The sequence below is a fragment of the Phyllobates terribilis genome, unplaced genomic scaffold (genome assembly GCF_046119375.1).
Source record: "Phyllobates terribilis strain yellow unplaced genomic scaffold, ASM4611937v1 Scaffold_3__8_contigs__length_932513732, whole genome shotgun sequence".
NCBI classification, from domain to species: Eukaryota; Metazoa; Chordata; class Amphibia; order Anura; family Dendrobatidae; genus Phyllobates; species Phyllobates terribilis.
In genome coordinates this window covers 183,239,305-183,255,221 of record NW_027362763.1, presented here as the reverse complement: position 1 = coordinate 183,255,221, position 15,917 = coordinate 183,239,305, and the positions used below count along the sequence as shown (strand labels likewise).

The window sequence follows — 15,917 nt, the reverse complement described above, 5'->3', positions numbered from 1 at the left end:
TCTCTATAGAATTCAACAGTGGAGTTGAACATTTCATCTGCAGAATGTAGAATGTCAAATGCAATTTGTCCTGTTGCATATGTAGGGATTGTCTCAGGTGTATTATGGATACTAGAACATAGAGGGAACTAACTTAAAGAGACTGTTGACTTTCTGACACCCTCTAGCTCCTAGCTGCATGTTTAAGTAATAAAAGGATTTTGAGTATTTGACCATTGCTTAGGAGATGCGTACTAGAAGACTGCAGGACACTCGATTGAAAACAAGGACAGCATTTAAGTAGGTGGTGATGTCATGAGTTGAGTTTTTGCCTCCCAAGCTCTTAATAAAGCACCACATCATATACTGTACTTGCCTTACGATCCAGCAAAAATCTATCTTAGGGCATGCATGTATTTTTCTTTAGTACTAATTATTCCGATAGAGAATATCACAATTTTTTTCAGAATGTTTTGTGCATAATTTGACCGAAACTCTCAAAACCTCTCCCTCCGTCACATCACAATGCCTACGTAAGAAATCATAGGCATATAGAGGTGCATCAGAGGGTTCATGTAAAACTTTAGAAGCTATATTATGGCTGCAAATGAAGGTAATCGGTAACGGAAGACACAATAGTCATCCTAGAAAGTAGTATACAAAGGCAATCTATAGCCCCATACATTGTCATGACATGCAGGGACCGGTAGTTCAACCCCCACTGTTTAAGGTAAAGTCTTAATGTGACATGTACATGAAGAATTATGCTAAGAAATGTAATTTTGAGAAGAATACTCGACGGTGATCTTGTTGCTGTAGCTTTCTAGATTCTTTCTGCATTACCCATGCTAACCACGCAACATTGCCATAGCTATGAAGCCTGCAATTAACAAAACAGCAATCAAGTTAAGTGCTTAATTTCAGGAAATTAACATCCTTCTCCAAAAGGATTCGAATAGAAAACAAAAAAGGCGGATTAGAGGAGATCTGGGTAAACAGAAGACGCGTCGGCTTTCTGCCTCCTGCCTGCACTTGAAAGCGAGACCTTGTATCGGGGAAGTAAACAGAGCTGACCTCAGAAATGAAGCATTATGCAAAGCAGAGAGGAATCGGGGGGAGACCCCAGCGCCTCTGATTAGAAACTTAGGAATTATACGAGGCCTTCATAAGATGCAGTGTTTTCCTGAAGGCCCGGGCTTCTGGAATAATAGGTTTATCTAGAAGGATCACATCGCATTGTCTTAGCGCAAAGCTTAACGTGGATTAATTACAGAAGCAATTACAAGATGAACTTTACTACATAATACAAATTGGCATTACGGCTGTCATCTTTTTGTATAATTCACACTTATGTTTCCACTGCGCGCTGCACATGATCGGCACCTACTGTTTTCTACAACCTGAGTCATCTGAAAAGGATACAAGCTGAGCTGATTGTGTATTACAAAAAAGGAAGCCTTAAAGGCGATGTCTGGTTTTAGTAAACCTGCTATTTTATATACTGTTTTACGGGAAACTAGAGTTAATAAATGAAAGTGAGGGCCGCTCTCTCCAAACCTTTATCTATCAGCAGAACATAGAAAGTTTCCCTCTCTCTCTCCTGAGGACGCAGCATGTCTGTGCAGTATATGAGCAGCCCACTGATTTCAAACTGTGTAATGCTTCACTTTCCCTGCGGGAGTGCTGTTGGGAAATCAAGCACTTGCTAATAGGTTTCCCACAGATTACAGGTGATCCTTGGTGACTCCCCCAGGAGAACATCCTGAGATCTGCATGATGCAGGGGCGGAAATTGCATGGGTGCAACATAGTCACTCAATGGTTAAGGTGGTCCACTGCCACCTCCAAAAGAGGTGCAACTGTACGTTGTGAAGAGCAATTGGACTGTAAAGGTTCCATATACAGTTCTTGCACAGTAGCCCTCCTCTGTCTAGGTCTGTTCCTGTCATGATGTCAAATACTAACCTTGAAATCCATCAAAATGCTAGCTTCTGGGTCTGGACACGCTAGTGGTGCTTCTGCAGGAGTGTGGAGATCCAACAGTGTCCGCTACATATTGCAGTGCCTGCAGATGAGGAACAGGTCAAACCTGTGTGAGGTACTGGGCAGAAAACACCACAGAATATCAACAAAAGTAATGGCACACACATACTATATTCATCATTGAATTCGGGTTCTTTAGTAAGTCCCATTGCCACAGATGTATAAAATCCATCACCTCGCCAAGCCGTCTGCCTTTGTTAATATTTGTGAAAGAATGGCTTATACTAAAGAGCTCCCTGACTTCAGTGCGGTCCTGTAATAGGACGTCACTATTGCAACAAGTCAGTTCATTAAATTCTTTACCTTTTAAATATTCCACTATCATTTAGTGTTAACATTTAAAAATGGAAACATTTAGGAACAACAACTCAGCCATGAAGTGGAGACCAGGTAAAGTTACAGAGTGGGGTCTCCGAGTGGTGAGGAGCAGAGTGAATAAAAGTCAACACTCTGCTGACTTTATAACTGCAGAACCCAAACCTCCTCTGGTATTAACATCAGTATAAAACTGTGCGCTGAGAGATTCATGGCATGGGTTTCCATGGCCGAGCAGCTGAGGAGTCTGTGTTTGGCAAATGCCAGGAGAACGTTACCTCGCTGACTGCACTGTGCCAGTTGTAAAGTTTGGTAGAGGAGGTATAATGCTATTGGGTTGTTTTTCAGGGGTCATCCTAAGACAACTTAGTTCCAGTAAAGGGAAATCTTAATACTTCAGAACACTAAGGCATTTGGGTCAGTTGGAGCCTGCAACTTTGTGGGAACAGTTTGGGGAAGACCATTTTCTGTTCTCTATGACTCTGCTCAGTGTACAATGCATGCTCCATGAAGACATGGTAGGGCAAGTTTGGTTTAGAAGAAATTGACTGTCCACACAGAATCCGGACCTCAACCCCATCCAACTCCTCTAGGATCAGCTCAACAGAGATTACGAGCCAGGCCCTGTCCTCAAACTTCAGTGTCTGACCTCACAAACGCTCTTCTGGATGAAAGGGTAATAATTAGTGATGAGCGAGCCGTAAACTGCTGGAGTGCTTGGTACTCGAATCGAGCAGGTTGAACGCTCGGACCTGCTCAACTCAAGTACAAAGCATAATGTAAGTCAATGAAGGACTCAAGCATTTTTCCGGGAGACCGGCATTCGAAGGACGGGTAGCAGGACGATGAGAGAGAGGGAGAGATCTCTATTAGTAAAGAGGGAGCTCATTTAATTCTAATTCAGCTGAGCCACTCTGCACTGAAGACGGGAATTCCCCTGCTGGGAAAGCAGGGACTCTTCTGTCAGCCGGACTCTTTGTGAGTTGAAGAGCTCTGGGGGCATGTTCTCTCTCTCCCGTAAGAAGCTCGCTTGAATCATCTGAGCCGCGCACTGCACTGAAGCCAGGTATATCCATCCATATCCATCCATCCATATATCCATATCCATCCATCCATATCCATCCATCCATATATCCATCCATCCATATCCATCCCTCCATCCATATCCATCCATCCATATCTATCCATCCATCCATATCCATCCATCCATATATATCCATCCATCCATATCCATTCATTCATATTCATCCATCCATATCCATCCGTCCGATAGAGATAGATATGGAGATAGATAGACATAAATGTATATACCTGGCTTCAGTGCGGCGCTCAGCTCAGATGATTCTAATGAGGCAGAGAGAGAGACTATGCCCCCAGAGCTCTTCAACTCACAAAGCGTCCGGCTGACAGAGGAGTCCCTGTTCTCCCAGCAGGGGAATTCTCAGCTTCAGTGTGGCAAGCAGCTCAGCTGATTCAGAATCAAATGAGCTTATTACAGGGACCTGAGCACTCCATCACCACGCAATACTCGGCACTGCTCAATACTCAATCGAGCACCCCAATGCTCAACCGAGCATCAAGCAGTGCAGAGCACGCTCGCCCATCACTAATAATAATTCCTACAGACAACTCCAAAATCTTGTAGAAAGCCTTCCCAAAAGAGTGGAAGTTGTTATAGCTGCAAAGGGGCCAACACTGTGGCACCCCAGGGGTCCGGTTGCCACAGTGGCATTGCCTCCCTCACAAGAGGTGATGCCATGCCTGGAAGCAAGCAGGGGTCCCCTAATCAGGTTTTACTAAGCGTGCAACACTTTCCTGGCTCCAGACCAGCAAGGGGAGTTCCTCCCCTTGGCAACTGGGATCTGGGGGCGGGGTTAGAGAGACTTAGTGTGAGGAGTTGAAGTCAGGACGTCCAGGAGAGAGGAGCTGGGGAGTGGAGCTGCGCGGCAGTTCACCCTAGAAGAAATAAGCACAAAGGAACCGGACACCGGAGTCTGAGGCTGTGGGGCAATGAAGGCCCAGCAGAAGAAACCAGAGGGGAGGAGGCTACAGGTCTCCTGGCCCCATCAGACACCCGGAGGCTCAGCAGCACCGCAGGGCCCAGCACCGCCACGTGGGAGCGACGCACCAGCAAGGCCCGAGCTGCCTGCCATACGGGTGAGCACAAAGACGTTGCACTCAGGGACGAGGGCCACCACACAGCTACAAGCAGCAGGGCCAAAGAGATTAGTGAAAAGGGAAGGCCTCCAACTTCACCAGGTGAGGTGGATTCCTTACTTGCTTCCAGGCTGCCCGGACTTCCACTTCTAGCCAGTACCCTAGTCCCGGCTTGTCTAATCACCACCAGTAAAGATAAGAGGAAACCGCCATTAAGTTGTGGACTGATTATTGCTGCGCCATCAACCCCTGCACTACAACGCCCAGCATAACCCATAACATCTACACTGCCCTGGAGCTAAGCTCTTCCTGTGGAGAGCCACACCATCCCTGCTGCAGTAACACCAGCTCCAGAGGACCTGCTCCGCAGCGGCGGCTCCCCTAGCCGCATACCACAGGTGGCGTCACGAACTTTATACAATCACTATAAATCCCCTATCAATAACCCCCTTTTATTGACCGCCCTGGGTCACGGACCGGGTCACCGCCACTGTGACATCCCCCGGCATCTACCGGCCCGGCACCGGGTACCCCACGGCCCAGGGGGCGCGTCAACTCCATATTATTGCCTATTCATGTAGGATGTGAGATAACAACAGCTCCTGTAGGAGAGATGGTGAGGTGTCCCAATACTTTTGTCCTTACGCTGTATCTTAATTATGATGGAAATTCTGAAAGATGATGAACTCAGCTCCGCTACGTATGCATTAAGCTCCATTACTGTGTCATTCATCGTTCAGAAAATGTGTTGTCCATCATTTGTCATTGCCTTGTATGTATATTGCCTCAGTGTACGGGAATGTACATTTCATGTCTATATTAAATAAAGACCACCTTTAGTAATAGAAGCATTGGGGAATAGTCATCATCACTTACACATTCCTTTTACCGCTCATATCATTGAGTGAAGATTTTCTATCAACTACTGGATTGTGTCCCAGACAAGTGATAGTTTCTGCCAAACCCTGACAGCGAGTTTATAACAACAGCGTGCTTGGTGCGGTATCCATCCTGTACTGGGAAATAAATTCAGAATAGACTAATTATGTAGCACCCTGAGGATTCGGCTGCTACAGGAGTATTGCACCTCAACCCAGAGGTGTGATATTCCACTCCCGGGTAAGGATGGAGTGTGGAACTGAGCTCAGATAGACTGCATGCACTACATACATCCCATTCCAGAGGAGCAGGCCGACGGCACTCCCACTTAGAAATGTGCAGGTGCGACCGAGCCTGTTCCTGGCTGGAGTGGGAGGGGGGAGGAACATCCCATGTAGTGTAGGGGCAGATAGGGGGAGCAGTCTGGGTAGTGGTAGGAGCTCATTGGGTGCTGGTCACCTGAGCTCACACATAGAGGGATATATAAGGAGGGCACCAACTTAGAATCAGGGTCAGTCAGTCAGTGCAGAGGACAAGTCAGCAGGAGAGGAGGAGCGGAAGCTGGCAGAGGAGCAGCTGAAAGAAAGAGAGGCCCTGAAGAGAGAGAGTGGAGTGAAGAAAGACCCAGAGGGGGACAAAGAAGGGACCCAAGAACCCAAATAAGAACACCGGGTGAGGAGTCAGCAAGAGGGTACCGGAACCCAAGCTGGTGGGGGCAAAGACATTCCCCAGCCAGAGACCGGAGACCGTGGGCAGTGTCTGTCACGGTCACCCACTACATTCACCCTGAAGGCACACCACAGGAAGGGTCAGGGAACCTAAGGCCATAGGTTGCCCAACAGAAGGCCCGAGGGAGCTGGACTTAGGTGAATCACTGGTGGGGACGGCTGAAGTAAGGACAGAGGGAGAGCTCAGGGCCACGCTCCGGACTTGTTTGGGGGTTGGCCGGATCCAGGACCTGGTGGACGCAGCACGGCTCGGGAGGTCACTTGGAGCTAGAGTGACCAGGAACATCTGCAGTAAGTAAAGACCCTTAACTGCACTACCCGAGTCTGTCATCATTACCGGCTGCACCGCACCACCACAACCCCCATCCTCTGCGCCTGTCCCCTCTGAGGCTATACCCCTCCCGTTGGGGGTTATCCCACCAAGCTGCGCATCCACCATCAGCCTCAGCGGACCCTGCTGCAGCGGCGGCCACAGTGACCGCATCACAACGGGTGGCGTAGTCGACACAACGAACTTTAATAACATCAGTAAAGACTGCCACATAACACTGAGCTTGACGCCCTGGGCACGGGACCGGGTCACAGCCGCTCGGAGACTACAACCCCCCATCTGATCCGGTGCCGGGTATTCCCCTCAAAAAGGAATATGTCCCAGGGGGCGCGTCAACTTTGGCGTAGTCGGCAGGATTACGTGCCCGCAACACCCGGGTACTGCGTGCCTGAAGAAAAGTGCAAGTTTACCTCAGAAAGAAGACTCCTGCCGGTTCCGGAGGGTCCACGCCATCGGACTCCATCACCAGTCGTTTCCCGCCGATTGTCCGCCATTTCCAGCTTGTTCCCGCCATCTGCAGAGTTTCCCGCCACTGGGCGACGCTTCCCGCCAAAACCGCAGATTTCCCGCCTTGGAAGAGCAGCGGACGCCATTATGGGCGTGCCAAAGGAGGGCAAGAGGCCACCTCCCATCGTGGGCCGGGACAGAAAATGGCGCCAAAAGTGGAAACCGCCCCCACCAACAGAGACTGTGATGCTGGAGGTGTCAGTCAGCGTGAAAGAACTACCCCTGGAGCTGACAGTCACCGAGTTGCCCCGGGACCGCCCTCGAAGTGGGAGGAGACGAAAGAAAAGAGAAAAGATGGGTGTCGCTTGGAGCAGTCTAGAACGAGCGCACCCGGAGGCGAGGTGTCCAGAGCAAGAGCACCCGGAGTCGAGGAGAGAAAGAGTAGACCCGGGAATGGAGCGGCAGCAGAGCAGCACCGGCCCGCTGGCCAGGAGCCTGCAGAAGGAAGAAGGAGGAGAGCAGAGCAGCACCGGCCCGCTGGCCAGGAGCCTGCCGGAAGCAGAGCAGAGCAGCACCGACCCGATGGTCAGGAGCCTGCTGGAGTCAACAACCCCGCTAGGCTTAGCGGAGATCCTGGCGCAGCTTCCCCGAGATCGGGAGTGCGCGCGGAGTGCCCTGGAGGGCCTCGCGGGAAGGATGGCCCGAGTGCAGAGGGAGATCCTGGCGGAGTGGGGCCAGGAGATGGCCCAGCAAGCTGGAATCCGTCCACGGAACCCGCTCCCTTGGAAGAAGACACCGACTACCTCTGCGGATGACGCGGGAGGACCCAAGGCCGGAGACGGCGCAGAAGAGGGAGCGAGACGTATGGCAGCAGGTAAGGGGGACGCCTATACCCCATACCGGAAGACCACCCACCTGCCCCAGCTCCCCGTCGCAGAGCCCGAAGGTCCCCCGGCCGTACCCGAGACCGCCATGACACCGCCACCGACTAGGCCCCGACCGGAAGCCGCCGTCGCGACCCCAGTGACGTCACGCGTCGTGACCCGGAGCGTGGCGAAGGAAGGGAAGCCTCCGGCCTGGTCGCAAGGCCTAGCGTTTCCGGGCGCCGCATCCCCAGCAGAGCCATCTACCTCCGCGGAGCCTCCGGCCTGGTCACAAGGCCAGGTGGCCCAGGGTGCCGCCGTGTTAACAGTTCCATTTACCTTCCAGATGCCCCAGGCCTGGCCGCAAGGCCTGGGTAACCTGGGCGCCCCCACCATCGCGCCCGCACCCGTAACATCAAGGGTGCCAAATCTGGGAGAGGACCCCTTCAGCCAGCTAACGTGGCCGGACGGGCGGCCTTTCATCTGGCCCGAAGAATTCTTGGAACTGGAGCGACAAAAGAAGTTAGGTCCCCTGTGTGAGCCCCTGATCCCGGCTCCAAAGCCCGTGACTCGGGTCTCGCCTCCACTCGAGGAAGCCCAGTTCGTGTGGGACCCCACGGGAGAAGATTTGATGGGGTTCACCGGAGAGACTCGGGCAGCTGCAGCAGAGCGTACCGAGTGTTGCCGTCAACAGCTGGCAGAGTTCAAGAGAGAGCGGGAGGAGAGGCGGGCCAGAGAGCAATGGGCCCGGACCCGCAGCGCGGAGCAAAAGAGTCGGACCAGAAGGGACCCCTATGCAGCAGATCGTCCCCGTACCATCGGGACGGTAATAAAGTTTAATGCGCAGCATGGGTGGGGCTTCATAAAGGACCGGAACACCATGGGTGACGTCTTCGTTACCCGACGGGATGTCGAGTCTCACCTGCCAGAGGGTCACAAAGGCCGTGACCTCTACGTCGGTGACGAGGTAACGTTCACCCGGCACAAGTGTGCCAAGGGACCTTACGCCCTCCACGTGCATCGCCTGACAGAGGAGGAGTTGCGGTGTAGGGAGGAGGAGCCAGAAGACCCGGACGGGTTCAAGGCTAGAAGGTACTATGACTGAAATAGTACAAAGGAGATGTAAAAAGTTACCCGTCGGGGTACCCAAGTAACCGTTGCTGCTTTAAAGTTTAGTCCCCGTTGGGACCAGTGAACAGTTTAACCCGTGTGTCCCCTACCCAAACCAGGCTGAGGACTGTGAGCAGCCATCCCATTCCCTTTACTTGGCCGGGGACTGAGAACGGCCAAAACTTCCCTGTACATAGTTGCGCTTCCTAAGGCGCCCCCTACTGGTTTTATGAGAAACTGCTTTTCGGTCGCACTTTACCTGGTCACGAGTTGCACGGTGACCAGAGGAGGAAGAAAGAAAGAGACGACGAGAATGTTATTTATATAAATATATCTACTGTTTTATATAATGTTTTATATGTTTTATATGTTTATAAAAATTTGTATGTTTTGGTGTTTTTGTCTTTGCAGCCCGAGGACGTGCTGTGATTTACCAGGGGGGAATGTAGCACCCTGAGGATTCGGCTGCTACAGGAGTATTGCACCTCAACCCAGAGGTGTGATATTCCACTCCCGGGTAAGGATGGAGTGTGGAACTGAGCTCAGATAGACTGCATGCACTACATACATCCCATTCCAGAGGAGCAGGCCGACGGCACTCCCACTTAGAAATGTGCAGGTGCGACCGAGCCTGTTCCTGGCTGGAGTGGGAGGGGGGAGGAACATCCCATGTAGTGTAGGGGCAGATAGGGGGAGCAGTCTGGGTAGTGGTAGGAGCTCATTGGGTGCTGGTCACCTGAGCTCACACATAGAGGGATATATAAGGAGGGCACCAACTTAGAATCAGGGTCAGTCAGTCAGTGCAGAGGACAAGTCAGCAGGAGAGGAGGAGCGGAAGCTGGCAGAGGAGCAGCTGAAAGAAAGAGAGGCCCTGAAGAGAGAGAGTGGAGTGAAGAAAGACCCAGAGGGGGACAAAGAAGGGACCCAAGAACCCAAATAAGAACACCGGGTGAGGAGTCAGCAAGAGGGTACCGGAACCCAAGCTGGTGGGGGCAAAGACATTCCCCAGCCAGAGACCGGAGACCGTGGGCAGTGTCTGTCACGGTCACCCACTACATTCACCCTGAAGGCACACCACAGGAAGGGTCAGGGAACCTAAGGCCATAGGTTGCCCAACAGAAGGCCCGAGGGAGCTGGACTTAGGTGAATCACTGGTGGGGACGGCTGAAGTAAGGACAGAGGGAGAGCTCAGGGCCACGCTCCGGACTTGTTTGGGGGTTGGCCGGATCCAGGACCTGGTGGACGCAGCACGGCTCGGGAGGTCACTTGGAGCTAGAGTGACCAGGAACATCTGCAGTAAGTAAAGACCCTTAACTGCACTACCCGAGTCTGTCATCATTACCGGCTGCACCGCACCACCACAACCCCCATCCTCTGCGCCTGTCCCCTCTGAGGCTATACCCCTCCCGTTGGGGGTTATCCCACCAAGCTGCGCATCCACCATCAGCCTCAGCGGACCCTGCTGCAGCGGCGGCCACAGTGACCGCATCACAACGGGTGGCGTAGTCGACACAACGAACTTTAATAACATCAGTAAAGACTGCCACATAACACTGAGCTTGACGCCCTGGGCACGGGACCGGGTCACAGCCGCTCGGAGACTACAACCCCCCATCTGATCCGGTGCCGGGTATTCCCCTCAAAAAGGAATATGTCCCAGGGGGCGCGTCAATTATCAGGAACTTAGCAGGGGCTGTTGGTGTAAAATAAGGTCAGACGAGTGTTTGATTTCTTAGAAGAGTTAGAGCTTCCTCACTGATCAGTAATGACCATCACACGGGCTTTGTACAGTGACGTGAGGCTTTGTATGGGCCCATAGGCTCACATGGTGCCACCTCATGGTACCTACTGGATTTTCTACACTGAAGTAATATGCAACTTTTTTCTTGTATATTTTTTTATTTATGCAAGAAAAAAACTTTGCACCTCCATCTAAAATTGGCGGTATATGGATTATACCAAAAATGATACCAAATTAAGACTTAATGAAACCATTATATGACCACATGTAAGCCAGAAGAATGGTCCCTGAATTTCTCTAATTTCCGATGAAAACAAGTTATCACCTGTCCCCATGATACAGTATGTGATAAATGACTGATTGGTAGGTCCCACATCTAATGGCAGAAGGGGGAATTTTACCCCTCCATTACAAAATGGATCAGCAGGTCCAATTCCTGACCGCCGTCCTTTTCATCTTCTATGGGGCTGCTGGAAAAAGTTGAGCTAAGCGCTCGACAGCCCCATTGGAGATGAATCGAGCAGCGGTTGAGCATGTGCAGTAAAGCTCCATTCTAATGACACTCTGGTTAAACTCCATGCCATGCCATGCAAGTCAATGAGTGCGTGGAAATCATCGAACTGCACTCGGATAACATCTAAGTGCAGTCTGATTTCCACGCAGCCTCAAAGGAGAAGATGGAGAAATTTAGTTCAGTTTAGATCACACTATGTTGACACAGAGTCTGATCAGAGTGCCATTGCATAATCAGGTGTCTGCACAAAGCCCTTATTTTGTGCAACCACCCACCAACCCACCAAATTTCCTGCCATTTGGGATTCAATTATTGGCATTTCATATGTAGAAATTGTCAGCCAGGGTTTCGTTTGGTAGCGATTTCATCATGAGGAGTAATATATCCCAGATTTCACTTCTAATTGGGGAACTATTCTGAGAACTGAGTTCCGAAAGCCCCTATAATAGCTAGCGTGCCCCCAGGAGTGTAACTAATGCCAAGCCTTACCACTTTTCTTTCCACAGCTCCCTCCACAGTACCCATCATGCACCAAGTCCGAGCAACCATGAAGAGCATTACCCTGTCTTGGCCGCAGCCAGAACAGCCCAATGGAATCATCCTGGATTATGAGATCCGGTTTTATGAGAAGGTGAGACATTTACGGGATATTATCCAGCAGATTTGCTCATTCATTAGAATTGTCCGGCCATTTCCAGCACTGAATAGCTTACCACTGATTCAGAATTGGTGGCAGAGGGACGTTATTAACGCCGTCTTTCCAGCTTTGATGATTATGGAAGTCGTAATGACCCATAAAGAACGCAATGTTTACTAATTCAGTAATGTTCTTCTTGGCTGACGTTCCGGATACTGTAGCCGTACCTGCTTGGAGGTCACTACAATTTTCTATGTTTTCAGTTGATATGTCCGTCCTGTATAAACTATGGGAACTATAGGATTTACGAATCGGGATCTCCGGGGTCCTTTATGACCTTCTATGGTGACTTTATTGATAGAATAAAAACGTATACTGGAAATCACTTATCCATCATTACTGTGAATTTCCTCTGATGAATATCCATTCACGGTGGTCCGGGCACCGTCCATTGATCTGCAGTTATCAGCCTTTCTGACAATACATTGATTCCTCCGTGTTTGGCTGAAATGACAATACCAGTAATTAGATTTATTGTCTCTGCTCTGCAAGTGAAGAAATCCCAATTAATACATGAATCACCTGTTACAAGTAGAACCACATTCTGCATTTTTGCAGCTTATTATTTGCTAGTTTTGTCTGCGGTGCACAGTTCTGCCAGCCATATTGTGTGAAACGGATAAGCATTATTAGGGGGAGGCAGACGGGTTTCAGAAGCTGGAATATGAGGCGATTATGCAGCTCCGATGCTGAACCTGAGCTTCTTGTACAAATTTCACTGCATTAAGAAATGTTTAATTTTTTAGGAATCCACAATAAATTTGAAATGGATTAGGAAATATGATGTTTTTTTTTTTTAAATATTAACACTGATACTGGTATGGCAGCTCAGTTCTATATGCTTAAATAAACCTAAGCTGCAATACCACCCATGACCACTGGACTATAGTGGCGCTATATTCTGTGCTATTTTCAATACAAGGGTAAATAAACATTTTGGAATAAGTCACAGAGCAAATGTCTACTGCTGAAAAGTATGTTGGACATTTTGTGTGCTGTCACTTAAAGTGTACTTATCATTGCAGATGACTTTTCAGAATAAGATGTCAAGTGTTTGTGTGCATGAGGAATAACACCATTCTGGCCATTATAGAACTTGTCCAAAACCCAAAAAATTTAGCCAGAGCATATGTCGGTATAAGTGTAACGCATTAGGTGCACATTCACACTGTGGCCATTTAACAGAACCTAAGATAAAAACAAAATTAGCAAATACTGTACCCTGTAATAAGTAGATAAATTGTAATAGTACATGTGAATAACATTGGGTACTTAGGTAACATTGTTTTGATTAAAAAAAGCCATCCCACCACAACAAGGTGTACCCAATCTGGACGGTACCTAACTCTTGTACTTCACCTCACTATGTGTCACCACCAGGCGTAAAAATAGATACAGAATAGGACCTGGGTCCCGACTGTTCAGCCATTTATTCATGGAAGGCTATATAAGCAAAATGAACAGCCCATTTAAAGGGGAGCCACTCCCCTGTTTGTACAAAGTGCAGAAAACTAAACCAAAACCAAAAAAAATTTAGCCAGAGCATAAGTTGGTACAAGTGCAATACATAAGTGTACGTTCACATTGTGGCCATTTAACAAAAAGAACCTAAGATAAAAACAAAATGAGCAAATACCCTGTAGTAACTGAATAACTAGTAATCGTGCATGTGAATAACATAGGGAACTTAATCACCATTGTTTCAATTAAAAAAAAAATGTAAAAGCCATCCCACCACGACATAGTGCACCCAATCGGGACGGTACCTAACTCTTGTAGCTCACCTCACTATGTGTCAGCAGATGTAAAATAGATAAGAGCAGAATAGGACCTGGGTCCTGACTGTCCAGACACCTGCCCTTAGAAAGTTATATAAACAAAATGAACAGGCCTTGCCATGGTGGGATGACTTTTTTTTATCGAAACAATGTTAACTAAGTACCCTATGTTATTTACATGTACTATTACTGTTTATTTATATACTACAGGGTATTTGCTCACTTTGTTTTTATTTTAGGTTCTATTATATAACTTATATCTTGCATTTTTTTGCATTTTTCCCTCCGCAGGTTCTATCTATAATTTTCAGTGGGCCCTGAGCTAGTGGGTGGAGTCCACAGTCTAATTGCTATGATGATTCCTCTATACAGCACAAACATGAAGAATTGCTGCTCTCCAGTCTCTATATAGCACATGATAAGCAGCAGCATGGAGGTTATTTTATAGCAGTACTGAGCAGCGTAGTTGTGAATCCAGCACTGGGGTGAGATAAACACTTACTACAAAGCAGCAGCACTGATGGGGTGTTTCTGTGCCTGTCACTTCTCACTCTGCTCCTCTCCTATCTCAATAGACTTCAATATGCAGCTGTAATCTTCTTCCGGTATTGTCTTGATCAAGATGATTTCAGATATTTTTCAGAATGAATGATGAGCTCAGAAGGCAGAGGGAGAAGTGGCTCATAAGAGGAGAAATAAAAGGGAGAAGTGGCTCATAAGAGGAGAAAGAAGACTGTGTATCTGATAAGATATACTCTTCATTAATATTCATCAGTGCTATTGATACAGTATATGTAATGTTAGTTAAAATGACAGTAATCATGTAGAGAAAAAATAGGTGATTGATAAGTTAATAGAAAGTACTCCAGGCACTCTAGGTGTCCTAGTATTCCCAGTGTGGCACACATTTGATTCTTGCCTAATGGTTATTCCCCATGAACACCAATGTGACAGAGCAGAGCTGACTGTTGATGAGACATGCAGATTACAAGTTTCAGTACTAATAGGATGTGACATTGCCAAGAAAAGTAACTTGTCATTACTATTTATTTTTCTCAATGGCCTATATTTCTTGTTCTCTTTAGGATCACAATGAATTTAATTCTTCTATAGCCAAGAGCCAGACAAACACAGCAAGTATAGAAGGACTAAGGCCAGGAATAGTCTATGTGGTGCAGGTCCGAGCACGAACTGTGGCCGGTTATGGGAAATACAGTGGAAAAATGTGCTTCCAAACCCTGACTGATGGTAAGTGCTGACAGCAGGGCCCGGCCATGAAGTAGGTAGCACAAACAACACCATCCGGATGTTCATGGTGGCAGGAGATGCATGTGCTGCATGAGATGTGCTGCATGAGATGCATAACTGGAGATATTAGTGAACCTATAACTGGAGAAAAAAAATAAGAATGGAGCATAGGCTGCAATGGTACTGCCGTTTTTCATGTAATTCTGCCACCGATAAGCCATTAGTTGGAGATTAGAGACTTTTCCGCAAGCAGCTGCTCATTACCTGGGGTCTATCTATTGTTTGATAGTAGGGTCTCCTAGATCATGGTGTTGGTGGCTAATCTCCTATGTCTGCGCTTATGGTAAGCGTTTTCAGCCGGCACAGAAGAGGATGCAACTGGGAAAGCAGTCTGGAGAGCACTCCCATCTTGGGAGCCATGGATGTGGCTGTCTACACTATTTGTACACCAACACCATGGGCAGTAAGGGGCTTATATAATAACATACTGGGCAATGGGGGGCTTATATAATAAAACCTTGGGCAGTTGGGGCTTGGAAGAAACGATGGGTTAAGAAATGAGGCCATCTGACATACCAGTAGGCACCAGCTTAGACCACGGTTTATACAACAAAATTAAGAGTGATAAGAAATGATGAGTTAGGGTCTGCTATGCCAGTGTAGATCAGTTGAGGCTATTTCTGAGTTTTCATCAAAATGTGGCCAATTCCTTTAAGGATACTAACAAGTTAAATTATAAGAGGGTCTGCCATACCAGTAGGCACCAGTTTAGACCACAGTTTATTCAGCAAAATTAGGAACAGTGGTAAGAAATGATGGGTTACGGTCTGCCATGTCAATATACATCAGTTGAGGCTATATTGTAATTTTCATCAAGAAGTAGCCTACTCCTTGAAGGATACTAATACGTTAAATTATGAGGGGGTCTGCCATACCAGTAGACACCAGTTTAGGTCACAGTTTACACTACAAAATCAGGAGTAGTGGTAAGAAATACTGGTTTAGGGTCTGTTTTGCCAGTATACACCAGTTGAGGATATATCGGAGTTTTCATCAGAAAGTGGCCAACCCCTTTAAGGATATTAACA

The 15,917-nt window shown here is 48.1% G+C and overlaps 1 protein-coding gene across 3 annotated transcripts in view; it reads left to right on the top strand.

Moving 5' to 3' along the window:
• Positions 1–15,917, top strand: part of EPHB1 (EPH receptor B1) — a 435,557-nt gene that overhangs the window by 376,437 nt on the left and 43,203 nt on the right. For all 3 annotated transcript variants that reach the window (XM_073674309.1, XM_073674308.1, XM_073674307.1), the window contains exons 6-7: positions 11,613–11,737; positions 14,667–14,829. In XM_073674309.1, the coding sequence (XP_073530410.1) occupies positions 11,613–11,737; positions 14,667–14,829 (288 nt within the window). The remainder of the gene's footprint in view (positions 1–11,612; positions 11,738–14,666; positions 14,830–15,917) is intronic.